A 25,149-nucleotide genomic window follows, 5' to 3' on the forward strand; every position below is an offset into this window, starting at 1 on the left:
ACAGTCCACCAATCCTGTGCGACATGGAAGTAACGTGTTCTCTTGAATTTTTAACTCCTAGTTCTATGCAGAAGGCGTAATTAACAGCCTTCAAGTGATCGACCCTAGCGCATAGAGAAAGACGGATAATGTACACTCGCAAGAACCCACACCGTACAAAGAAAATCAACATGATCAGTATCCCATCGGCAGCTCCATTGACTACCGCATCCGCATCGAATTATAGACATGTAATGTGTTATGTCGTCGTGGTGTTACAGAAAATTATACCTCTCCATCAGCCACAGCAAGACGCTGCTTGGCTGTCTTTGCCTTCTTGCTCAGTCCGCCCTTCTTGCGCTTGCCGCCGGCCGGGGCTTCAGTAGGTGGGATAGGTGTGGCTGCACCACTTGCCTTTGCGCTCTCGTCAAAGTGTCCTTCGCCTGGGAATAGTCAGTACAAACATTATTCAGCATGAAGCGATCCACTCACCCTCGTGGTACATGTCGTCGAGGTTGGCCTCCGCACGTTGCTTCTTCTTGCCACGCTTCTTGCCTGGTGGAGCATTCTTCTCTTGCTCCGCCAGCTCCGCCTCCTTCTTCTCGATCTCCGCGGCCTGGTCATCATCGACAAGCCACATAGCCATGTCTTTGGTCCTGTTCTCCCTGGAGCGGGTGTTGAAGTCGACTCCAGCGCCGCCACCTCCGGAAATGACGACACGCTGCACTTCTTCCTTCTGAAGCGCACGCTTGCGGATACGTTCTTCGATGGTACCGCGCGTGATGAGTCTGTAAACAGTGACCTGTCGTGTTTGTCCGAGACGATGGGCACGGTCCATAGCTTGCGAATCGATGGTGGGATTCCAATCCGAGTCGTAGAAGATGACCGTGTCAGCGGATGTAAGGTTGATACCGAGACCACCTGCACGAGTTGACAGGAGGAAGACGAAGATGGACCGGTCGCTCTGGAAGTCGGCGACTGTATCACGACGATCTTCGAGTTTGGTCGAACCATCAAGACGACAGTACTTGTAGTTCCTGTAAGTGAGGTATTCTTCCATCAGGTCCATCATCCTGGTCATCTGGAAGTACAGCAACACGCGATGATCGTTTGCCTTCAGTTCCTTCAGGAGTGCATCCAACTGAGCCAGCTTGCCGGAATCAGTAACGAAGCGCGACATTGACGGTGCCTCAATGTGAGTGAATCGTGTGCGCTCGTTGGTGGGCGGCGGGAGCCTGTTGCTGACAGTCAAAGCAGTCGACTCCTTCTTGGCTTCTAGAAGAGCTTGCTCAGTAGCCTCTGATACACCATAGAGCGCGGAACGGATCGGAGCGTTGAAGAAGAGGTTCTGTGTCTCTGCAATAACACCCTGACTAGCGCAGTAGAGCTCGACTGGAGGCGCAGATGCTTTTGGCTTTGCACAGGGTTCGATCACGTTCAGGCCTGTCTTTTCGAAAGCTGTTCGGGCAACATTGAACAGGTTGCGCATGTGTCCATCGGCAGTGATCTCAGCCAAAGGTGCACGGTCCTGGCGATCAACAATGTTAAACATGGAGTGCTTCGGCTCCCACTCGCCGTTGTCGTTGTCGTAGAACACATTGAACCGGCCAACCTTATTTGGCTTTTGCTCTGCAGCGAGAGCTCGCTGGAACAGACCGCTCTTGGCAATTCGGGAGGCCTCGGTGGCTGACAGATCAGAGAAGCGGAGCCATGAGAATGCTCCAGCCTCTCTGGCCGACTGCGCAATGTTGTCTGGACTCCACACATTCATCAGGTTGTCGAGATAGCGTCCCTTGAAGCCAGCCTTCTGGTTGTCCGGACCAGCAAGCTCCAGTCGACCACCCTCACGACCCACGAGTCTTGGTAGAGGATACTCGATCAAGTTGCGTGTAGAGTATCCGACCCTGACATTCTGACCTTCGCGTAGGAATGAGGCGGTCTCAGCGAAGGAGGCGAAAGAGAATGGCGACCAAGTGTCGGCTCGCTCGAATAGATCAGGGTGGTTGCAAACCTTCCTGAACTGCATAACCAAGTTCATAAGGGTTGCGCTGTCCTGCTCGTCACCAACAGCCTTTTCGACCAAATCCATAATGTTGATCTTCGCTCGGAGGTTGGCGTAGTAAGCCCGTTGTCGGTATGTCAAGTCGCAATAGACGTCCAGCTCGATCTTGTCTCCAAGCTCCTTCTGGACATGCTTCTTCACACGACGCAACATGAACGGCTTCAAAATCATATGTAGTCGTCGCAGTTGGTCTTCGTTGAGCTTCGTGTTACTCTGTGCGTGACTCTCAATGTCCTTGGAAAACCACTCGCTGAACTCGTCGTGCGAATCGAACAAGCTAGGCATGATGAAATGGAGCAGAGCCCAAAGTTCCTGCATGTTGTTCTGGATGGGTGTACCCGTGAGGAGCAGCCGGTTACGAGAGTGGAAGCCGAGAAGACTCTTCCATCGAGAACTCTGAGACGACTTGATGGCTTGCGCTTCATCGAGAATCATGTACTGCCAACGCATCTTCTGGAAGTATTGGGCATCCTGAACGACCAGTTGGTACGAAGAGACCACAACGTGGAAGGGCGAATCGCGGGTGTACGTAACGTGCTTCCTATCCCAGAGCTTACGGAGGATCTTTCGGTCCTTGGCCGTACCCCAGTATGGAATGACGTTAAGATCCGGGACGAACCTGGTGATTTCCTGTTGCCAGTTGTGCAGTGTTGATGCGGGCGCAATGACAAGGAAAGGTCCCCAGATGTTGTACCTCTCGGCCAGGTAAGCCATGACCGATATCGATTGGACCGTTTTACCGAGACCCATCTCGTCAGCAAGAATACCGTTGATACCCTGCTCGTACAAGTTGACCAACCAGTTGAGACCCTTCAGTTGGTACTCCTTGAGCGTACAGTTGAGAAGGCCAGGTTGAGGAATCCAGTCTTCTTTGTTCTGCAGACCAGAGGGGTTTTGGAAGTTCATCTCGCCATCCTCTTCGTCATCACCAGATTTGTTGAAGGCACGGGCACGGTCTTGAGCCTGCTGGATAGCATGCTGGGCGTTCGCCATGGCGGCCGCGTTGAGCGCACTTTCGTCCTCGTTGTCGAAGTCAAGATCCTCGAAGTTGGTGACCTTGGCGCCTCCTTCCGCCGACATCTCCCCAACGTCGATACTGGGCTTAGCTGCTGCCTGAGGGTCCGCTGCGGCAGCGTCGGCGTCGTCGGTGGAACGCTCAATCTCATCTGTCCTAGCCTTCTTGCCGATGAAATGCGAGTAGAGCTCAGTCTGGGAGATAAGGAAGTTGAGCTTCCGCTTCTGTCGGTTTGCTTCCCGATCAGCTTCAGCCTTCTTCGCGTTCTCCAACTCCTGACGCTCAGCGTTCTTTCGGGACTCGCGCTCGTCGCGTTCGTTCCTCTTCCAGAATGCAAGCATCTCACGCATACCACGCTTGGCCCTAGCTTGTGTGTCCTTCTGGTTCTTGTTGGTGCGCATCTGCCATCGACGGGCCTCCTTGGCAGCCAGTTGGGCGGTCTTGCGAAGATTGGACTGCTTTGTCGAGAGCGAGTTCTCCTTGATGCGGACGACTTTGGGAACATCCTTGCGGGCGAGATCCTTGACAATCTGCTGGTACAGGTTTCGGTATACAGAGGAGTCGTAGGAAGTCAGGACTACGGGGCCCAAATCCTCTGTGTAGCTGCGGCCGCGTAGGGAGTCAAGGCGTGCCTCCTCGCGCGGCGCGATCATGGGGAGATCGTCTCCGCGGTCGATAGCAGCCTGGCCGGCGGCGGCAGCGTCCTTCTCAGCCTGCTTTTGCTCCTTGCTCTTCTTAAGACGCCCGGTGCCGCGGTTGCCCTTGCGCTTTCCGCCAGCGAGGTCGTCGGAGGCCTGGAAGGAGCTCATAGTACCTCCTTCCATATTTGGTCCGTGTGGAGTGACTTCGCGGATGTCCTTGCTAGGGGCATTGCCTTGCAGAAGCTGAGTAGTAGTCTTCGCTTTCCGCTCGGCTTTCTGTGCAGCCAGCAAATGACGCTCCTTTTCTTCCTCATTCTCGGCTTGACCTGCCTTTGCGAGGGCCTCGGCGCGTTTAGCTTCCTCGTTCTGGATAGTCTTTTCACGCCTTCGCTTGCGCTGCATGTCCTTCTTGCGCTCCTTCTCTTCGGCAATCTCCTGGCTCTGCACCTGCTGCCATGCATCGCCCTCGTGCTCGACGTTGTATGAGTGCTTCGCGTAGTCGCGGTTGGCAGCGGACACGTCCTGGTAACGTGTAAGGAAAGCAGTACGCCGCTTCTTGCGCTTGTTCGCCTCGGCGGCTCCAACTTCTAGGACGCGCTTCTGGCTCCTTTGCTTATAGTCTTCAAGATCGTGCGGGGTGGCCGACTCGTCAATGTCGCTCATCTGCTTGGTTTCAATGTGTGCGAGGGCAGCCTCGATCTCTGCTTCGTCTGGCGCAGGCAACTCGCGAGTCGCAGACTGTGAAGGGGCCTGGAGGCTGCCGACCGGCGGCATAGCATCGTACACGCGTGGGGCATAGCCGTTTTCCTGATGGGGTAGGTCAGCGGGCGCCGGAGACGCCATTGCTTCTTGCTTCACAAAATGAGAATTGTGCAGAGGTTTTGAGGTTTGGTAAGGTTCGGCGGCGAGGTTCGGCAGTGGCTGAGGCTTTGGCGGAGGCTCGTTGTCGGCTCCGGAGGACATTATACTGGAGAGCGACATGGGATCGGCACGCGTAGGTGGCGGCGCCTGTTGCAGTGGTGAGCAGAGTGAGGGTGGAAGTCGCGAGTTCACTTACCTCTTCCTTGTAGGATGGCCTCCTAGGGTAGTCGATGGGCGGCTGCACGGCGCCTCGGTTCATCGACTGATAAACCGATGGCGACACGGGCGAGTGAGACATGGCCTCCATGGCGCCGGTGTGCTGGTGTTGGGAATGGGGGCGCTGCAGCGGCGAGTGATGCGCGTACGAGGTCGTGACGGGTGATTGATAGACCTTGTCGTAGGGGCTGTGTGCCGCCCGAGTCTGCGTCTGGGGTGTGGGTTAGCCGCGTGTCCCTGAATGTTGAGGATGGCGATGGCGTGAAGTATGATGTCTGAGGCATGAGGTAGATGAAACATATGATGGAAGACGCACCTGTGCAGGAGGATACTGGGTATTGATGTCGTAACGCGCCGGGTCCCGTGCTACGCCGCGGTCTCCATTGTCTGAAGTCGGGTCGTAGTATCTGGACGTGTCGCGCGAATAGAGGGCCGTGCTGATGGGCGGCAGCTCGGTGGTGCTGGGCGACGGTGGAGGGCGAGGGTGTTGATGGGATGGGGGGTGGTGAAGGCTGGCGTGGTGGAGAGGCAAGGGCGCTGGAGTGTTTGGCGAATGGTGTTGGTATGGTTGGCCTGCCTGTGTCGGCGATCTGTGGTAAGCTGCTGGCACTGGCGTAGGTTCCCCTTGGTGCCCTGGCGGCTTTCTTTCTCCTCGCGAATGCTCCTCCCCATCATCGACGGACCGCCGCAGGACCGGATCGCGAAACATGGCGGCAGCGCGTAAGGGCTTGTTAACGGCGGAGAGGCTGCTCCATGGGCCGCACGCAGCAGGCACTGGCGGTGGGGCGCGCAGGGAGCGCGGCGACGACAGCAGAGGGAATGCGCCGTGGGCGAGGGCTGCCGGCGATGGTCGTCGGGCGATTGGCGATGTGGATGCGACGACGACGAGATGGAAGAGGGAAGATGGGATGGGGGCTGGTGTGGAGCTGCTTGAGCGCCGTCTAGATCACACACGAACGGTTGGCAAGTCAGCTTCTGCTTAGTGCGGCTGCGGCAACTCTGTCCTGGAGCAGCTCCGGGCGTGATGCAGAGCCGCGATGAGGTTTGATGGAGAGCCTGCGACGCCCTACACGCTCGCAACATGTGACACGGCGGGCTGCGGACTGCGTCGAGCATGTCTGGCATGGCCGCATTACGCGTGGGCACCTTCATTGCGACGCTGCTGCGCTGCTGGGCGTGCCTCTTAACAAAGCACCTGAACCCCATCTCTCGTAGGAGCATACACGCCCAGATGGGTGCATCGACCAATAATTGCGTGCATGCAAACGGCGCCATGCAGCGTGCAGCCGCTTCTCGTCTGTGCCGGTCTGCCTGAGTGTCCTCGATTCCGGCACTCTGCTGCTACTCGCTGCCGCCGCCTGAGCATTTCTTATTTCCCTTCTCAGCACCTACAACTCGTCGCTGCTCCGCGTGCCGGGTTGAGGCGTTGCCAGCTTCGGCTAATCTACCACGAGCCTCTGGACCACGGCGGACGTGCGCATCTCATTTCCTCGCCATCCGGTGGCTGACTCTGTATAAATCGCCATCTCCATCGACTCTCTCGTGCACGCGACAATGCCAACACGCAGGCACAAAAGCGAACAGGGCAGAATGTTGGGGCTGCAAACGCCCATTGGATGAAGCCTCACCACGACGGTGACGGAAGGCGCGACCATGCCGCGAAGACTCCATCCGCTCTAGCTCCTTCGGTCGTAGCGCGGCCCGAGCGTAGATCGCGCTAAAACTCTGGGCGGCATCAATTCTCGAACTTTTTTGCAGAGGCGCATCCACCCCGACGAGCGCAGCAACAACCGCCTGAAATCACCATGGCTTCCGTATACAAGACCCTGTCCGGCGCGGAGAAAGAGGAGAAGGAAACGGGAGTGCAGAGAAACAAGCAGCGTGTCCTTATTCTGGTACGATTCCGCGCGCGGCGCAAACCGAGACCCATGCTGATGATTGTCAGAGTTCAAGAGGTGTTACTTTCCGTCACCGACACTTGCTACAGGACTTATACTCGTTGATGTGAGTGGTTTGCGCGATCGGAGAACTTCATTTACTGATATTATGAAAGGCCCCATAGCCGGAAAGAGGCCAAACTTGACACCAAGACCAAGCTTTATCAACTCAACGAACTAGCAGAACTTTACAACTGCAACAATGTCCTCTTCTTCGAAGCTCGTAAGGGCAAGGATCTTTACTGCTGGATGTCCAAGCCACCAAACGGTCCTACTGTAAAGATGCACCTGCAAAACTTGCACACCATGGAAGAGCTCAACTTCATTGGCAACTGCCTGAAAGGATCGCGACCAGTTCTCTCCTTCGACGCCGCCTTCGACAAGCAGGCTCATCTCCGCGTGATCAAGGAGCTCTTCACCCAGATTTTCGGCGTCCCCAAGACGAGCCGAAAAGTCAAGCCTTTCGTAGACCACGTGATGGGTTTCACAGTCGCAGACGGCAAGATCTGGATCCGCGTGTTCCAAATCAACGAGAGCGAGACTAGCAAGAAGAAGCCTGCCGATGGCGAGGAGATGGACGTCGACGAAGCGCCCAAGAAGAAGAAGGGAAGCGAGTTCGATGTCAACCTAGTCGAAATCGGTCCACGTTTCGTGCTCACTCCCATCGTTATCCAGGAGTCCAGCTTCGGAGGTCCAATCATCTACGAGAACAAGGAGTTCGTCTCGCCCAACCAGATCCGTTCCGACTTGAGGAAATCAAAGGCCGGCAGGTTCAACAAGAGGACCGACGCGCAGAGGGATACCCTGCTCAAGCACCAGGACCTGGGATTGACATCACACGGTGGAGTCAGGAAAGAGAAGGACCCGCTCAGCGACAATGTGCTGTTCGCGTAAAACTGTTTGCCATGTTTCGAGGGAAGGAAAAATGGCGTTTATGGAATGCATCGTCTTATTTAGATTGGCGTCGATTCTGGGCTGGGCATAGGCCCGTATGTATGTATAGCGATATACCCAAAAGCTATCGTTTAATGGGTAGCTCATTGCGAGCGACCGTTAACCCAAGTACTCCTTATCCTTTGGCGATATCAGTGTGTCCTGTCAGCAGTCAAGCTCTTCTCCAAGACTTCTTTATACTCATCATCAACACCACTAACAACCGCCTGTCTGACTCCATATACAGCCCTAAAAGGATCAAGCACTAGCTGTGTCTGCGCATAGTTACTCTCGTCCTGCACACGATGTACCCGTCCACTAGGAAACCTCACGCGACTAATCGCGCCATCTATGAGATGCACCTGCAGCCGATATAACTGCGGCGCAACAGCCAACAGATCAACCAGCTCCCGTACTTTGCTCTTTATGCCAGCCGGCAAACCTCTGCCCCCGCAATTATACTTTATCATCCCCGTGTAATCATCCACAGACTCGACATTAACAACATAATTCCTAATCCGCAGCAGATTCCTCTGCGAGAAGTGATCCAAGAACGGATACGTCCGGTTCGGCGTAAGATTATTCGCCGTGCGCCATCGATACCGAAAGTTGATCGCGTCGAACGTCACGTCAATCACAAAGGTATTGTCTCCATATAGCATGTCTGCAGCTTCTTCGTGGACGTGTCGCGACACGGCGAGGAGGCTCGTGTGCCCGCGCCGCCAGACTGTGTCGTTGCCTGTCTCGCGCTCTGTGCGTGGTAGTGTGCGTTGCATGCGCCAGCCCCCGTCGCCGTTCTTCTGCCGCACAAAGGTCAGATTGTATTCGGACTTTGGAGGTGGGTCGGGAGGGTGCTGGAAACGCACTTCGAAGGTGGTGGTGTGGGGGAGGACGTGGCTGTAGATTAGGCGGCGGAGCTCGATTGGGAGGCGGAGGAGCGGGGATAGCTGGGAGGATGCGGTTGCTGTGGAGTGCTGCATTGTGCGCTCGTTATCTCGTGGCATTGGACTTGCAATGGCATGTTGTGAAGATAGGCGCATCTTCGTGCGGCATGCCTGGCGCTGCTCATTGACGCCATCGGTGCTCTCCCGTCTCCACGCCGATTGGCCCCCACAATCCGGGTTAGCCCCCCTTGGCGGCATCCATCACGTCCACGGTCGTCACGACTGGTGACTCCTTTCCCTCTCCTTAACCACTAACGATGACCTTCCATTCCAGAGACAGCTCGCCAGAGCTTGCATTCACTTGCACCATGTCTTCCCAGAATGTCGTCGCGTTTTCTACCTATAGCCCCAACGGAGGGGTCCGATTTGTTTGAACCACGCGATACGTGTCGGTGTAGAGGCGAGATAGCTACGCACCGATTAGATCGATAGATCGATATACGAAACTGAGGTCGAAGAATAGTGAAAGGAGGACGAGATTGAATCGAATTTCGCATCACTATCACGAAAGACAACCCAGCACCCAACGTGGGCTGAAGACACGCGTAAACTTGAAAGATCACAGGTGAGTTCCATCATACATATCGTGCTGTATGTCTTCTATCATATCAATCCATTACTGACTGGAGATCTAGCCACCAAATCGCCCCCCTACCCTACAACCACCTCCAAGATGCTGTTCGAAGATCTCGCAACGGAGCTTGTTGTGCAGGTGTACCTATCATGCCGTTCAGTCAATGACGTGACAGCGCTATCTGCCACCTGTCGTCGTTTCCGCAACATCTATTCTTCCTCCCAGAAACTACCCATACTCGAGAAAGCCGCCGAGACGCAGTTCGGTCCGCTAGAAGACCTCACGCAACTCCTCACCCACAACAGAAGTCAACCTGCGCACATCGTTCGCTCCGTTCCGTTCTCCCTCGCATTACTCAAGCAGATCGTACAGCACGGGCGCACGGCTGAGAAATGGTGCGATATATACCCGTTCAAAAAGTGGAAGCACAACTTCGAAAGCCGGCGTCTCTTGACAACAGACGAGCGCTATCTCGTGAGGCGAGCCATCTATAGAATCTGGCTCTACTCCCGCGCCTTCCACAACAGCGACCACCCACGTGAAGCCCGCGCGTCCCGCCTCGTCCTACTCAAGCGCGCAGCCCTCCTCCACAACTGGAGCACCTGGGAACTCGCCGAGATCGCCGACGTCCACGCCGTCATCCGCGAAGTCGTACAACGCAACGTCTGCCCCTCCAACGGCACCATCGCCCGAAAGTTCAAGAAACGACATCCAGGCAACGAGCACTCCCTGCTCTTCAACATCCACCTCAACTACCCACCCACCGCGCCCCATGCCTTCAACCCTTTCACGCCAAACCCCCTCGCCACCCACTTCAACAACACACCCACCTACACCTCCCGCTACGCCGCGTCCAAATACTCGCTCCATCCCTCACACGAAGTCGGCGCGGAAGGCTGGGGCGATGATATACCTCATTACTACGTCATCGAGGACTATATGAAGCTTGATCCGGCTCAGATACTTTACTTGAAGGAACATGCGCCGTTGAAGGGCATGGTCGAGGGCTACGTGCGCAGCTTGTGTCCTGAGTATGACTGGTTCACGAATAATGGGGAGACGTGGGTTGCGACCTTGGAGTTTGTGCTTGGGGAGAGAGGAGAGGATGTGGGGGATTTTATGGGGGCTATTGCGGAGGGGGAGGCGGGTGTTGCTGTTTGTGAGGAGTGAAGCTGGGGGTTGAGGTACATGCTCATTGAACGTATAGTGTGAACTAGGCGATTCGTCATATCAACAACACGCTTGCGAGTCCTGAATGCACCATATATCAACATCGAAGAAGAAGTGATCATCATTCCGAATGGCCTGGCCACGCTTTCCCAATATGTCTCACTCTAGTTATACAAAGTCTTCCTCCTGTCCATCATAGTCCTCCAGTTCGTCATCAATGTCGTCCCTCTTTGCCTGACTTGATTTGTTGTGTTTCCTTTCCCTCGCAACCCTCGCTTGTCTCAAGCTACTCGCTGTGCCTGATCCCACGTCTTCTTCGATATCATCTGTCAGTGCTCTACCGGACTTGGTTCGTTCCCTCTCTTTTGCGCCCCTGCCGTCTCTCCAACTGTTGGCTTGGTCCATGATGGGCGGTTTTCCTGTAGACAGTTTCTGTTTAGCATCTGTGCTCTCGTGCTCTTGTTGATTCGGTGTGGCGATCTCGGAGTCGAGGACATCATTGCCAGAGGAGCTGGTATCTATCTCAATGCTTTGGGATTGGCTGCCGCTGCCGCTGCGCTTCTTGCTTGGCTGCGTCGTTATGCAGTCAATGTTGTGCACGGTGCAGTAGCGACAAGCGTCTTGGCCAGGCGTTCGGCGGCACTTTTGCTTGCGTTTGGTGCACTTATCGCAGCTCATCTGGACACGCGGATGAGCTTGAATGCAATGATCGCATAGCTCGTCCTTTCTGTCGACGAAGTCGTAGTTTGAAGGATGGCCTTGCTTCTGCCAGTTCGGGCATGGGTATTTGTTGTAGCCACCACGATTGCGATGCGTAAGGACATCTGACTTTGCGATTGGAGAACGGGGTGCGAGATCCGGGCGAGTTGACCGTGGACGAGTCTGAGGTGAAGGTATCGCAGTCCAAGTCGATTTATCCTCCGCGTTTTCCACCAACCCATCAGATCCCAACTGTTCAAGCACTGGTTGAAGCTCAGCGACCGGAGTATTGAACATAGTTGCAAGATCCGATATGTTTTCGCTCACTCCAGGCAGGCTTCTTAGGTAAGACAAAGCACGATCGGAGAGATCGTTTGATGTGTGTTCATCATGACTAAGATCATCCTCTGGCCAGCTCGCCTGTAACACGAGTACTCTTGTTCTACCCGCATCGGTGAGACCCCAGATCTGTCCGCTAGCCTCACTATAGACGAGCCCGTTGGCTGCTAGATTCCGGAGCGCAGGCCACAGTTGATCAGTGGTAGCCATAAGCTCACCGATCATGGTAAGAAACTGGTGTCTGCCGCCCACACGATCCATGCATAGCAAAATCCGATCAGCTAGATCACCTTTTGGCTTCTCCGGTCGTTCTTCTGGACTAAAGCCAAGATCCCAAGACATAGGTTCTGAGATAACCCATGTATCCCCATCAATAGTGTTGTGAACTTCTCCTTCTGCAGCTAGCCTTCGCAAAGCCTGAGCGATGGACGTAGGGTGCCGGCTTTCGAATGCAGAAGCGATCTCCTTGAAGTTCTGACCTATGTACGAGCCAAGTCGGGTCTTGAAATCATGGTCGAGGTAAGTAAGGATTCGTGCGTCTAGATCAGGCTTTTTTGACTCTGGCTCCAAATCTGCTGACGCACTGCCCGAGTTGGATGTACTATCTGCTGGCGCGTCGTATGATGGAACGGTACCTTCTTTGGTGCGGTGCTTGTCATCTACCTGATCTTTGATGTCGCGCAGCCTTTGGTTCCATTCAGGATAAGACAATGCATCGACAGATTCTCCAGTGTCCTCAGGTTCTGCAACTGGCGCAATCGGCGGTGTCGGAAAGCGTATTTCCAAACCTTTCAGCACTGTACTTCCCCGATCCCCAGACCGGCTATTACGATCTCTATTTCCCCAACCGCTAATGAGGCCATTACGATCGATAGCCTGTTGAAGCATATCAAATACTGCATCCGCATCAGACTTTTCGTCGCTGTGAAAGTACCACGGGCCCCTCTCAAAGTATCCTTCCTCTTCCTCCATTGCGTAATGCCACACGCGCAAGAACGTTGTGTTCGAGTAGTCGAATTTGCCGTGATCAGTGCCACGTGCCAAGTCCGAACTAGCACTTTTGAGGTCTATCGTGGCAAATGGTTGGTCCGAATAATCGTTCTTTTCAAATTCCACAATGAGCTTGCTCTTGTAGACATATAGGATGGAATCCGTCCAGTTTGGAGTGTTGGGTGGTTCGAAAACCTTGACACGGATGACAGCACGTGGCCCCGCATCTGGTACGACAGCATCCGCATCTTCGGCTTCCGAAAAGTGGGCCGTCTTGTCATCTTCCTGAACTTGGTCATCGAGCTTCGCAGCATTGGGCTTGTTGATGTCAGCAGATGGGTCTTCGAGAACATCCCTTCCGCTCTTCCCGGTGATCGTCGGTTCGGGGTTCGTTGCCTTATCAACCTCTGCTGTATTCCTCTTCTCCCGTTCCTGACGCCCACGATTGATAGCTCGTTTGAAAAGTTCGAGAAGCGCAATTGAATCAGCAACATCAGAGCTACGGAAATGCCATGTTTCTCCCTGGTCTGATCCTTGCGATACTGTCCACAAGGACACAATCGTGCCTTTGCCGCCGTCCACATTTGTGGTGGTAGCGGTAAAATCTATGGACGCATACGGCATATGTCCAGTAGATTCTCCGTATGGATCAGGATCATAATCGCCAGAGTACATCTCGATCTTGCTCCTGAAAACTCGAACCCATGAGTAGAACCAGTCTCCAGTATCGGTGCGTGGAGACAAGACTTCCACTCGGACTACCGCGGGATGCTCTGTAGCCTGCGCAATACTGTCTGGGTCGTTTGGTGCCGAGAGTTGCTCCGATGCAGGCGTATCAGAGTCTGTCGCGTCAGGCTGTTCGGCTTGAGCAGATGTGTCTTCAAAGACATAACGTCCGCCTTTTGCAACAGTGGATAGCAACAGCCAGGAGCTAGGCAATTTTTCGACCGGCATCTCCAAATGTTCTCTTGAACCCTGCTCGTGCGCTTTGCTATACACAAGCGCATTTTCAGACATCTCCATTCTTTGTAGAACTGCTTTGGCGAAATGGAAGCCGGGTTCGCAGAGTTTGTGAACATCTTCAAAGACACCGTCTTTGCACACTTCGCAAATTTCGACATGTAGTTCGAAGTCCATCAAAGCTTTGGCCTCGTCGTCCTTCCAAGCCCGCGACTTTACTGGTTGCTTGCCAAATCGGACACTGTGGGTAGTCTCTCCTCCAGAGACAGACGGGGAATGCTGATCCGTGGGAACCGGTAATGATGAAGAAGAGCTTCCCTCGACCTGCGCAGGCTGTTTCGCCAAGATAGTAGGCGAAGTATTACCTTTCGTTGGCGGAAAGTACACCGGCAGAAGGCTCTTGTAGACGAACTCGTCATTGGAAGAAAAGACAACGAATATGATCTTATCAAGCCCATTACCCGGCTCAGCAGATTCCAAAAAGCGCTTCACTTCCTCCATGGCCAATGATGCGCAGTCGCGCCGCGGGTAGTTCCGCATGCCGGTTCCGATACTCGGTATCGCAATGGAAGTTGCCCTCATGAGTACGGCATCATGCAGAATTGCCCGGTAGATGTTCCTCAAAATGTTCTTGGTATCGCTCCTAAACACTCCAGGCGGAACGACATGGAGGATATGTTTGGCTGGGAGGAGGTATCCGGCAGTTGCTTTGACGTCGCCTTCTTCGCATTTGCCGAAGGTTGAGACTTCTGAGCGCAGTTCGTCTCCTCCTTTCTTGAATATGCTGCGGTCTAGAGTGCCCATGCCGGAGAAGCTTGGGTCGGTTGAGTTTACCACGATGTCGACTTCCAGCCTCGTGATGTCCTCTCTTAGTAGGCAGACAGTGTGGTTAAATAGAGTGGAGGGTTTCGCCATTGTAGGCTTCGCTTCCAGTTGGCCCAGTATGTAGAGCCTCGCTACGGGGGGTATTTGATGGATTTGGATGAGTCCGCGAATTTTGGGGGTAGGCCTTTCAGCCTCACGCACGTACAGTACCTCATCCAGATGATCGCGTATACCTTCGGCATCTTGACCTTTCTGCTTGACACCATAGGTCTCCAAGATCTGACGCGCTCTTCCCATCGCATCTGGTTCTGCTTTGCCAAGTATCAGGACCTCTTCTAAGCTGTTGGCGAAGATCCAGCTGTAGTCAAAGACACTCGTAAGCTCGAATCCATGCTTGGCTCGTATATCGGTGTTGGCTTCGGTCCAGATAGACTGCGTATTTCCAGCACGGCCCTGTTTACGTGCTCGCTCGGCCATATCCATAATGTCAGCACATGCCGTAAGAATGACGGAACATAGTAAGTTGAGATCGCCCAGACTGCGCTTGAGCTCTTCCGACCCTAGGAGGTATTTGCGGATCGAGCTCAGCGTAGAGTCGATCCTACGCATATCGTGAGCACAAACCGTACTTTGCGTGCCAAAGTCGTAGGTAACGGTGATTGCGGTCAACGCATTTTGAAGTTGCGTACGTGCCTCTAGTACCTGGGCTGCCAGCGCAGCACGATTCGCGGACCAGTCTGAAGTTCTGGCTCTGTCCAAGTCTCCATGTGTGGGTGGGAAGAATACAGGTAGAAAATCGGTATACGCCTTCTCATCGACTGCTGCCCGTACGCAGAAGATGATTCGCTCAGGTCGATGTGTAGGATGTGAATCCAGGTATTCCCTTATCTCTTGTAGCGCTATACGTGCTGCGACACGTGCAGGGAACATGCAACCTCCAGTACCCAGGCAAGGAAAGGCGATTGTTTTGAACGCGTAGTTAGCCGCCATTCTCATGGCACTCCGATAGCACTCGGAAAGAACGTTGAATTGGCCTACCCCTTTGCGGCCTGTATATCCTGGTGCAGCTGCATGAATTACCCATGAGCTTGGAAGATTGTGGCCGTGTGTGAGCTCGACCTGGCCCACTTTGACCTTGGCTTTCGATCTCGCCTCTTCTCTGAGACCTGAACCGCCGGCTTTATAGATAGCGTGATGCAGAGAATCTGGATCAGGATTGGCCTGGAAGTTACCTGAAGCATTGCTGACGATGGCATCCACCCTCAATCTCGTTAAGTCGTAATGACAGAACGAGATCATCTGATTGTAAGCATCGTTTGGCGCAAAGCTCTGATCGCGCTGCAACAGCCGCCTGGACTGATAAAGCGAGCGTAACGTAGGGATCTCGGCAATCGTGATGATTGGTTGTCTGCTTGATTCTTCAACTTCTTCGTCATACGTGTCAGACCCGGATGGAAGAATCTCGGCTTCTTCCGTGGTCAGTGTATCCACTGTTGGCTGGCGGACGAAGGAGCCATCCTTCTCTACAGCGGAAGTTCATCAGTATGCCGTTTATATTGCAAGCTCTCTGAATCTCAGCTAGACATTGACTTACTGCTTGTGCCAGCGGTTCTGGTGAATGTCCACTTGCTTTTGTTCTTTTTACTCTTGAACACAACGTTGGGGAATCGTTGATGGTCATACAGCGCAGTTGCTTGTTCGCCCACCAGATCATCGGCGAACGTGATAAGGCCAGTCCATGAGCCGTAGCCTCGATAAAATCGTACCGATAGAACTCCTGGTAACGATGAGACGTGTTGTCTAAATGCTTCCCGTTCTTCCAGATGTTTCTGGTGCTCGGGCAATATGTTTTCATCAGGCTGTTCATTGTCGGGTTGCTCGTCTTCCGAGTCGTCCAGGTCGTCCACTTGATTTGAAAACATTGCCAATCGATTTTGACTTTCGTCTGGAAGTTGCTGTAGCATCTCTGCGGACAGCAAATCTGGGCTGGTCCCCACTGACTGGAGTGACTGCTTCCTCGGCCCCTTGTATAGTCGCTCAATTCGAGACTGGAATCTGGGTGTTATGTACTCTTTGCCAAAGGCTTTCTGGAAGCGCGCTGCGATATCCTCCCAAGACACGTTCTCTGTGTCCCCGAGCTGTAGTAGTAGGAGATCTTCCTCATTAATCACAGACTCAAGATCTCGCTTGAACCTCTCGTCTCTCAGTTGCTTACGACGCTTCTGCATCGCTGGTATTTCGTACTGCCTGCCAAAGGTCTCGTGGAAGCGCGCTGCGACCTCCTTCCATGGCAATTGCTCCTCTTCCTTGAGTTGTAGCAGCAGGCGGTCTTCCTCATTGAGCTCCGTCTCAACTGGCTGTTCAGTTTCCAGATCTCGGTTAAGCGCGACCATCTCATTGCTTGAACCGGTACTTATCGACTCGGGCAAAGACTGAGAATTGGAGCTCCCACGGCTTGCCACACTGCTTGCACCGTCTTCGTCGTCTTCTCTACTATGAGGCAGTGCAAAGGTAGCAAGGCGCTCCAAATGATTGGCAATGTGGCTCTGCAAATCATCCAAACCTTCAGTGACCGTGGGCACGAAGCATATGGGGCACTTGTCTCGTGAGTCTACAGCTATGGTCTCTCCGATCTTGGCCATGATAGTTATCTGATCGTCAGGGAAGCTACCGATATGTTCTTGCCGAAGATGATTTTCCAGACCAGCTTGGGTGTTGTACAAGGCGTTTACATGTTCAGGGCAGCGCCAAAGCTTGCGATGAGTCGCTTCGTGCTCTGCCCACTCCCGACGACTGCGGAAGAGTAGTTCGGAACTCTCGCAGTCTCGGTGTGTACAAATGTACGGCTGGAGGTCTTGTAGCAGATGTGTCTTCCAAGCTCGACCTTTTCCGTATCGTGCAGGGCAGACGATCCAACAGTATGGGCACTCGAAGTCCTTGTCGCATGTAGCGGCCTTCGGAGGGGGTGGTAGATCGATCCCTTTCCCGTCCAAGTCTTTCACGGTAACCGCGTAGCTCGTCACGGATTTGGTGTCCACGATATCATCTAGAGACTGATGATGATGCGTCGCCTCCGTACCAGATAGCAAGGTTTTCCCAGTTTTTTGACTCGGCGTCGGCTTTGGGGTATTGATCGTCGGCATCGGCTAAGACCGAAGTTAGATCACGTTCGAAGTACTGCGTTAGGAGACAGCTGATGGAACAGTACGTACTGGGTGAGCTTCAAGAGTGTCATGACGCATCGGAGCTGGCGCTTCATTCGCTGTAGGTTTGCCAGCATCTGCTATGTCTTCGGAATCTGCGGAAGCGCCCAACTTATCACGATCTATCGAAGTCAGACTGTGCAAGGTGCAGCAATATTACTCGTCGAACTTACGACGCTTCCAGTACTTGAAATGCCGCCTGCGCAATGTAATAGAAGAGCTCAACCGCTCAGTCAAGAAGTCCTGATCTTCCTCATTCTGTGCAGGATGCGTCTTCCGTAGCTGCGAGAGTAGCTCTCGAACATGCTTTCGATCCAGTTCAGCGTACACACCGAGGATATCCACACCAGTTTCTGGATCCACTGGCGTGTAGGCAGAGGCTTTGAGCGATCTTGAGCGTACGGTCGGCGTTCTGATGCGGACGCTGAGCTTGTAGAGGTTGTCGATGATGTCCACGATTTCTTCATATCTCATCCGCAACTCGCTTCTAGGCTCGTCGCTGTCAGAGTCGTCGGCCTCTTCCTCACTGGACGAGCCACGGTCGCTATCATCGTCAGAACCCTCCGATGGCGTTTGCTGTTCATAAGGCAGGCGCGCCTCAGAAACGATAGCATATGTTTCATTCAGATTCTGCTCAAGCTCATTCAGTAGTCTGAGGGCGCTACTGAATAAGACGGGGGATCCGCGCAGCCTGTAGTCGAGCGAGCTGTGGCCTTTCTGCAACGCTCCCAGATTGCCAGCCCACACTCTGAATCTTCCGACCTCATCGTCGAGTGTTTCGCTCTCAATCCATTGTGACCACTTCCCGTTGCTTGCGTCGAGAGCTTCGGTCAGTATCTGGAAAGCGCGTACATTGGAAGCTGTCGCAAGCCTAAGAGTCGACATTATGGGCGCCCGGCATGTCGGAGCAGGCGCAAGCGAGGGGAGCCTTGAAGTGCGGCGGCGATCGCACGACCCAAACGCTGGAGTGGTTGTTGATGCGCTGAGCTACTGGTAGCCCAAACCAACTGAGTCGTTGATGCCGACGAAAGGACGGCAGGCAGATGCTCTTGTTACTACAAACTCGACTGCAATGAGATGGTAGATGGCAGGCGGTTAGTCAGCACTCGTGTTGTCAGCGTGCAGCCTGAAGGCTGCGATGCTAGGATCTTTCAGGATAGTGGGGGCGCAGTTCAGGCGCCTCGCGGGCAGTGTTACCTTCTGCTGTCGTAAACTCCTGTTGCTCGCGAAATGAGACACTCATGTCTCCTCTGCCTTATCGCTCGCGACGCAGCCATTATGCTTTAGCTGGGAGTCGTGTTCTTCGCGTGATTGCCTGACAGCCCTGTACCCCGCTCGGCCCTCGCTCCTTCCCTCGCCAACCAATGACGCGCGACATCGCCATTGATTCGAAGACCAGGCCATCGCAACAATGAGCGGCATTGAGGTCGCCGGCCTCGTACTTGGCGCCCTGCCATTGATTATACAGGGTAAATTGCGTCCTGATAGCGGGTGATACAAAGCAAAAACGGGCTAACCGCGAGCTAGCAATAACGTCCTACAAGGAAGGACTCGATCCCATCAAGGGCTTCTTGAAATGGGACAAGGAACTTCCCAAACTTATCAGAAAACTGGGAGCTCAGCATGACCAGTTCAATCAAACCATCCAAATTCTCTTCGGATCCATCACGACAGATGCCGAATGGCTGAAGATGTCAACGGATCCTAGGGCTTCACTAGAGCTATGGAAGAGCAAAGAGACAGCGCTTCAGGAGAAGCTTCAAAACACCTACAAGTCCTATCAGAACACGATGACGGAGATAGCGAGGATAATGACCAAGATCGCAAGCAAATTGGATCTGGAAAAAGCGGCTGAGCTTACACGAAACGATCTCGAGGCAATCCTCGCCGCACATCCTAAGAAGGCTGACGACACATTCGAATTTGGCAAGCGCGTAAAGTTCGCCATGAACAAAAAGAGCGTCAAAGGGCTTCTCGATGAACTTGACGAGTGCAATCGACAGCTGGAAAGATTCACGGAAAAGAGCGAAAAGATAGAAACATTCCACAAGGCTACGAAGCCGTCATACGCTACGCGCTTACAAAAGCTACAACGATATGCCAAGGTTTTACACGAGTCGCTCAACTTGTGCTGGTCATGCGCTTGCAAGTCTTCTCATACGGCGAGCCTGCAGCTTGAGCCCCGCGAGAGCGTATTCGCGTCGAAACATCACAAAATGTACAATTCGGCGAAAACAAGTTTCAATGTTTCTTTTTCGACCATCTCGTCGGATAGCCATGGAGCGCCCTGGCTATTTCAGGCTGCTGAATTCCATGTGGACGACGAAGAAGAGGAAGGCTGTCTCACACCGATGCCCTCTCCCAAACCCAGGGTAACAAAGAGCGTCAGCTTCGGATCGCTTCCTCCATACGCAGTCTTAGATCCCGGAACAAGTTCCTTACCTTCTTATGAAGAAGTCAGCGACTTGTGTGCATCGATCCAGCAACTACACAAGACGTCTTCGACTATCGGCTTCTCATTCAACAGCAAGAGCAAACTACGAGGCGCCTACTCAGTTGACAGCGCAGACGCATACATGCCCAGTACAGAGTTGATATCGCTCGAGACCTTATTAGAACGTCCGCCAACGATCAACGGAAAGAAATCCAAGCTGAGTAAGAAAGAGAGGTACAGCCTAGCTTTGACCTTGGCGTCCAGCATACTCTACCTGAACTCAACTCCATGGCTCGCTAGCAAATGGACTGCGCGGGACATCTTCTTCCATCGGACGTCAGATCCTACTCGTCCAATCGACATCACCCGCCCATATCTCGCTCCAAGCCTTTTCGATATTCCAAAAGACGGAGAGAAGAAACCGAAGCCAGTGACTTTCGAGAACAACATACTCCTCGCGCTGGCCGTAGCACTACTTGAGCTCTACTTCGGCACAACAGCCGAGAAATACCGGAAATCTGAGATTGAAGACGAAGTTGCAAACGCACAAGTGCCAGAACAGTGGAAAATGCTTACCTTAGTGCATACTTGGTCACGCAATGAGGCTGAAGAGATGTCTGCTGCGTTTCAAAGTGCAATCGGATACTGCAGCAGTCCCATGGCTAGCTTACAAAATGCCGACTGCCTCCAAGCTGCAGTTGAGAATATTGTGCTACCGCTGCAGGAGGAGCTCAATCAGTTTTTGGGCAAGACATTAGGTTAGCGCAGCGCTCTAGCTATACGAGCAGAGCGGTTCCACACAGCATCAACCTCAAGGAATTCATCTATGATACTGACTCACCCAAATATCAACATAAAGCATCCCAAGAATTAAGCCCGGCGTCAGGAAAAAGCGTCAGAAGCAGACGGAGCCGCGCCTCCCAACTACATGCCGGGTCGGGACGAAGGCCGCTTACCCAACGCGCATCAGCTCGTATCCGACCCACGCGGCGGGCAATACGACTCTGGGGTAGATCAGGCCAACTAGTGCGGCAAATCCCCGAAGCCAAACTGAACGTCGCAGATCGAGCGGCGAGGTCAGAGGTTGCGATGGAGGAAGATCAATGTATCCACAATAGCCACATCGGTTACCATGCGATGTGGCGAGAGAGGGCGGGGCCTAAAAATAGGAGTATGAGCAAACAGCCTCACAGGACCCCCGCACCCCGCTGCTGCTCACGGCGAATTTCGCACAAACGCATGTTCCCGGTTGCGCGGCAAGAATGTGATTCGAAGGGGTGTCGTACGAAGCTTTACTAGTGGAGGAGGAGGTACTTGGCGGGGTACAAAGTTCAAGGACGGGCTCTGGTAGTACATGACGGATGCTAAGGCTGCGTCGCAATTAGGGCTACATATCACAGTGTAGCGGAATTCGCCGGCATGTTAATCTGAAACGCAATCCAAGGCTACACTTGATCACTCGCATTCGCTCGACACAGTGCATGGCCGTCAATCTTACATGTGCAATACGTGCTTGCCGACTATCGGTCTACGTCATGAACTCTGCTGACCGCATCATGGACCGACATTAGCTGGACCCTTTGGGAGATTATGGCGGAAATTGGAGATCTTAGCGGGGGGAGCGCATTATCTGCGTCGAAGGATGCGGTAGCTGGTGAGTGAAGACGCAATAGCAAGGCGCGCATCAAGCCACGCCGGTCAGCCTTATCTACAGCTTTGGAGCCTGCTAGAAATTGCTTGTTCTACGTGGCCGAAGCGTTTGACCGAGATGGCGCGTTTGAGCATAGGTGCGGCAGAAGTGTCGGACATTGGGATTGTTTTTCCCAAGACACGGCGAGAGCATAAAAGTGGCTCTGTTTCGTTTTACACCGCCTGGACGACGCCAGAGATGCAAGCTGCACCTCCTAACGGGGAAGGGAGCGATAACAAGCTAAGCAAGCGAAGCCACCCGGCAAAGCCTCTAGTTGGCGCGCACGACGCCGCCCAAGTCTGAAACAGGCCCACGGTTGGACGAACGGCGCCGACGTGAGGCGGCCAAAATGGGCCGCATGGGGGTTAGGGGAGGGAGTGAATTGGCCACGGCAAGCTGTTGGTTGTGTAAAAGGAAGTGATGTCTGGTGGTGGTGATACTGGGTGGCAACGGCGATACCTAGGGGTGTTAAGCGCTATTAATAACTCAATGACCGCAAAGCCGGGGGTAATTCAAGTTGGCTACGGAGAGGGGAGTGGAGTGAGGAGAGGAGGGAGCGGCGGCGTTGAGTGGTTGCAGGGCTTTGTTATGCAGGCGACGAACCATAACAACAACACAACCAGCGTCCTCACGACCGCACCACGACACTACTGTTGTAGACTTGTAATCATTCACCCTACGGTTTGGCGTGCTCCTGTCCTGAAGCAGTCCTGCAGTGGGCCAGCAGTGCGCATTCAACGCTCGTCAATCGGTCCAGGGCCATCCCGGTCGAGCTTTGTCTTGGCGTGTCGGCACCCCTTAACGTCACCTGCAATCCGTTTTCTCGATTCCAATTCAAGCTCCTGCCACGCCGACGCAGCTCAAGTTACTTCAATCCCCCCAGCGCTCCAAGCCGCCCGACACTCGCTGAGCCCCGGAACACTCACAGCCCGCCAGCGCAGAGCGCACCCTCACGCTCTTTTCGCTGTTCCGCGCTCCCTCGCCCACCACCACCGCCATGGCACAACAGTACGAGCCCCCGGACTGGCCCTAGACATGGCTAACAGCAGCGCAGAATCACGGCGTCCTTGAAGGACTTCTGGCACACGATGACGTCGTACGACCGCCACGCCTCGCACGACTCGCCCTACCGCACCGGCCGGCACATCCCCATCCCCCAGAGCCGCCACGCCGCCCTCACCTCCATCACGGCCAGCGGCGCCGAGTCCCGCACCGACCTGCACTCGCCCTACCAGCACGACGAGCTCGCGACGAGCAATGGCTTCATCGGCTCCCCCAAGGGCCCCATGTCCCCCAGCTCCCCTTACTCGCCCGGCATGCGCGGCTCTCTCAGCCGCCAGGCCACCATGGATTCGGACTCGATCCCCCAGGGCGCCAACGGCCAGATCCCCATGCAGGACTTCAACGAGGGCCTGCCCCCGCCGCCGCCTGTCAGCCACTCGTGGCGGCGCATCGACCGCTGGGTCGAGGACCACTACCAAGAGCTCTTCGACAACATGTGCGAGGGCTGCACATCCAACGACGTCAACGAGCTGGAGCACGAGCTTGACGCGACCCTGCCCATGGACATCCGCGAGTCGCTGCAGGTCCACGATGGCCAGGAGCGTGGCGGACTGCCGACTGGTGTCCTCTTCGGTCTCATGCTGCTCGACTGCGAGGAGATTGTCATGGAGTGGAAGAACTGGCGGAAGGTCGCCGAGGAGTACCTCACCACAAAGGTTGACTACCGCACACCGCAGATCCCAGTAAAGGCATTTGCTGGCTCCTCGACCGCTCCCCCCGTTGCCACAGTCCAGAGCACCGGCAACCCGCTCTGGCGACAGGACCTCCTCGCGCGCCAGGACTCACAGCCTCAGGGCGCCGTACAAAAGGCATATGCCCACCCCGCATGGATCCCTCTCGCTCGCGACTGGGGAGGCAACTACCTCGCTGTTGATCTTGCCCCTGGTCCCAACGGCCAATGGGGCCAGATCATCATTTTCGGCCGCGACTACGACACCAAATACGTTGTCGCGCGCTCATGGGGCGCGCTGTTGGCCATGGTCGCAGATGACTTTGCCTCGAAGGACGTATCCATGGACGAGGAGACGGGCGAGCTGAAGCTGCTAGCTTTCAAGCGCCAGAACGTAGAGCCGCCTTACCTAGAAGTCCTCCGCTGGCGGTGTGACCAGAAGCACGGCCGCCGGCCACCCAAGAGACGCCCGAACAGCGGTCTGCGCGTCAACCCCAATGCGCCGGGTATGGTCGTCCCCAGTAGCACTGCGAGCAGCCCCTACCACAGCCCTGTAATGGGCCCCGAAGACCGCGGCCGAAGCCCCCACCGCCTATCCAAACCGCCCAAGGGCGTCAGCCCACGAGGCAAGCTCTCCAGTCCGCTAGCCCGGGTCGCAGAAGAGAACCCAGCACCCATCCGCGTGCACACCAACCTCGACTCCAAGACCGCGACTCCCCAGGAGAACCTCATCTCCATGGACACCCCGCGACCAAGCGACGAGTTCCCCGCCGCTCGTCTGCCCACACCGCGTGATAGCCTCAGCAGCGACAAGGAGAACAAGGATGTCAAAGATGACAAGGAGAACAAGGACACGAAACCAGCTGCCCCTGCCGCGGCCGCTCCCGCGCGCTCGTCGCTGAAGAGCCCCGTCACGGCCACCGAGGCGGAAGACCTCAAGACCGTCGAGATATAGGAATCGAGGCGTAATCATTTGCCCTTCTACCACCATCACCATCACAATAACAACGCTTCTTCCCAGCATTGATGAATCTACTACTTTTTTAGAAAGAGAGCGAGCGAGACAGAAAGAAACGGCTGGATACCTAAGGGACAGAACCAATATACACGTTTACGGAGTAAGCAACGGCGTAGCAAGGGAAACTTGGGTGGCAGGAATCGGGGGCGCGGATTGAGGATTAAAGCATGTGCAAACATTAATTCTTTCTACGGTCTTGACTGAAGTGTGTGTGTATTGATGCGAGCATTTTCTCTCCCTTACGTCCCCATTTTCAAGGTTTCTTTGCGAAAGGACAAGGCTGAGGAGAGGCCGATTCTGTGCAAATAGGCGTTTCTCTTCTTCTTCGATTCTTCGATTCTGGCTGATTGATTGAATGCAACTGTTTACTACTACTTCTTCTTCTTCTTCTTTTCTTGCTTTCACATGTAACAACTTCAGCGGATGCGCTATCTAGTACGCACGTCATTATGTGGAAATGTAACAACACAGTACAATGCCAATTTGATTTTCTTCATATGCTACGAAGATCATCGACTGTCGTTCGTTACCTGTACGACACACTGTACCAGAGTGTTTTCGCATGTTCACCATGATTACCATGACTACCATACTTGCTTTCTTTTTCCTCACACCTGGGCACCTTTCCATGCTTCTTTCGGTGTTTTACGCTTGGCCCCCCGACAACCCACTTGGGGCATATTTGCTTCTTCCCGTTCTGCACACCATGACTCGGCTATTCATATCCACCTAGCATCCATTTGCTTCTTCCCGCGCCCCCTCTTTCCGCTTCGACCTTCCGGGAAGTTTTTTAATCCTAGCCGGGTGTTTCGGGGGTTGCTATTCTTGGTGGAAGTTTTGGATGTGTGTTTGGATGCGCGTTTGGGATCATGTTTCTTCCGAGGAGGAGGGTCAGTGAAACGTGTTCTCACGATGATGGAAAGGAGA

At 54.3% G+C, this 25,149-nt stretch overlaps 6 protein-coding genes across 6 annotated transcripts; 4 read left to right on the plus strand and 2 right to left on the minus strand.

Annotated features, from left to right (window-relative positions):
* Positions 1-264: 264 nt before the first annotated feature.
* On the minus strand, positions 265-4,865 carry INO80 (putative DNA helicase ino80; the record flags this gene model as incomplete). The annotated part of the gene is made up of 3 exons (XM_049382091.1): positions 265-422; positions 472-4,705; positions 4,755-4,865. The coding sequence occupies 3 exons, from the start codon at positions 4,863-4,865 to the stop codon at positions 265-267; spliced, it is 4,503 nt and encodes a 1,500-aa protein (XP_049228169.1).
* A 1,714-nt stretch (positions 4,866-6,579) lies between these two features.
* J4E87_010519 (uncharacterized protein) lies at positions 6,580-7,605 on the plus strand (the record flags this gene model as incomplete). The annotated part of the gene is made up of 3 exons (XM_049382092.1): positions 6,580-6,669; positions 6,720-6,778; positions 6,828-7,605. The coding sequence occupies 3 exons, from the start codon at positions 6,580-6,582 to the stop codon at positions 7,603-7,605; spliced, it is 927 nt and encodes a 308-aa protein (XP_049228170.1).
* A 1,656-nt stretch (positions 7,606-9,261) lies between these two features.
* Positions 9,262-10,332, plus strand: J4E87_010520 (uncharacterized protein; the record flags this gene model as incomplete). Its single annotated transcript, XM_049382093.1, has 1 exon — positions 9,262-10,332. One exon carries the CDS (start codon positions 9,262-9,264, stop codon positions 10,330-10,332), a length of 1,071 nt encoding a protein of 356 aa, XP_049228171.1.
* Positions 10,333-10,500: 168 nt separating this feature from the next.
* J4E87_010521 (uncharacterized protein) lies at positions 10,501-18,233 on the minus strand (the record flags this gene model as incomplete). Its single annotated transcript, XM_049382094.1, has 4 exons — positions 10,501-15,668; positions 15,740-16,796; positions 17,358-17,470; positions 17,522-18,233. The coding sequence occupies 4 exons, from the start codon at positions 18,231-18,233 to the stop codon at positions 10,501-10,503; spliced, it is 7,050 nt and encodes a 2,349-aa protein (XP_049228172.1).
* Positions 18,234-18,759: 526 nt separating this feature from the next.
* On the plus strand, positions 18,760-20,545 carry J4E87_010522 (uncharacterized protein; the record flags this gene model as incomplete). The annotated part of the gene is made up of 2 exons (XM_049382095.1): positions 18,760-18,817; positions 18,876-20,545. The coding sequence occupies 2 exons, from the start codon at positions 18,760-18,762 to the stop codon at positions 20,543-20,545; spliced, it is 1,728 nt and encodes a 575-aa protein (XP_049228173.1).
* A 1,924-nt stretch (positions 20,546-22,469) lies between these two features.
* J4E87_010523 (uncharacterized protein) lies at positions 22,470-24,159 on the plus strand (the record flags this gene model as incomplete). The annotated part of the gene is made up of 2 exons (XM_049382096.1): positions 22,470-22,480; positions 22,527-24,159. The coding sequence occupies 2 exons, from the start codon at positions 22,470-22,472 to the stop codon at positions 24,157-24,159; spliced, it is 1,644 nt and encodes a 547-aa protein (XP_049228174.1).
* Between the last annotated feature and the right edge of the window lie 990 nt (positions 24,160-25,149).

This window comes from Alternaria ethzedia (assembly GCF_023757985.1).
Source record: "Alternaria ethzedia strain BMP 0044 chromosome Unknown scaffold_50, whole genome shotgun sequence".
Taxonomy (NCBI): Eukaryota; Fungi; Ascomycota; class Dothideomycetes; order Pleosporales; family Pleosporaceae; genus Alternaria; species Alternaria ethzedia.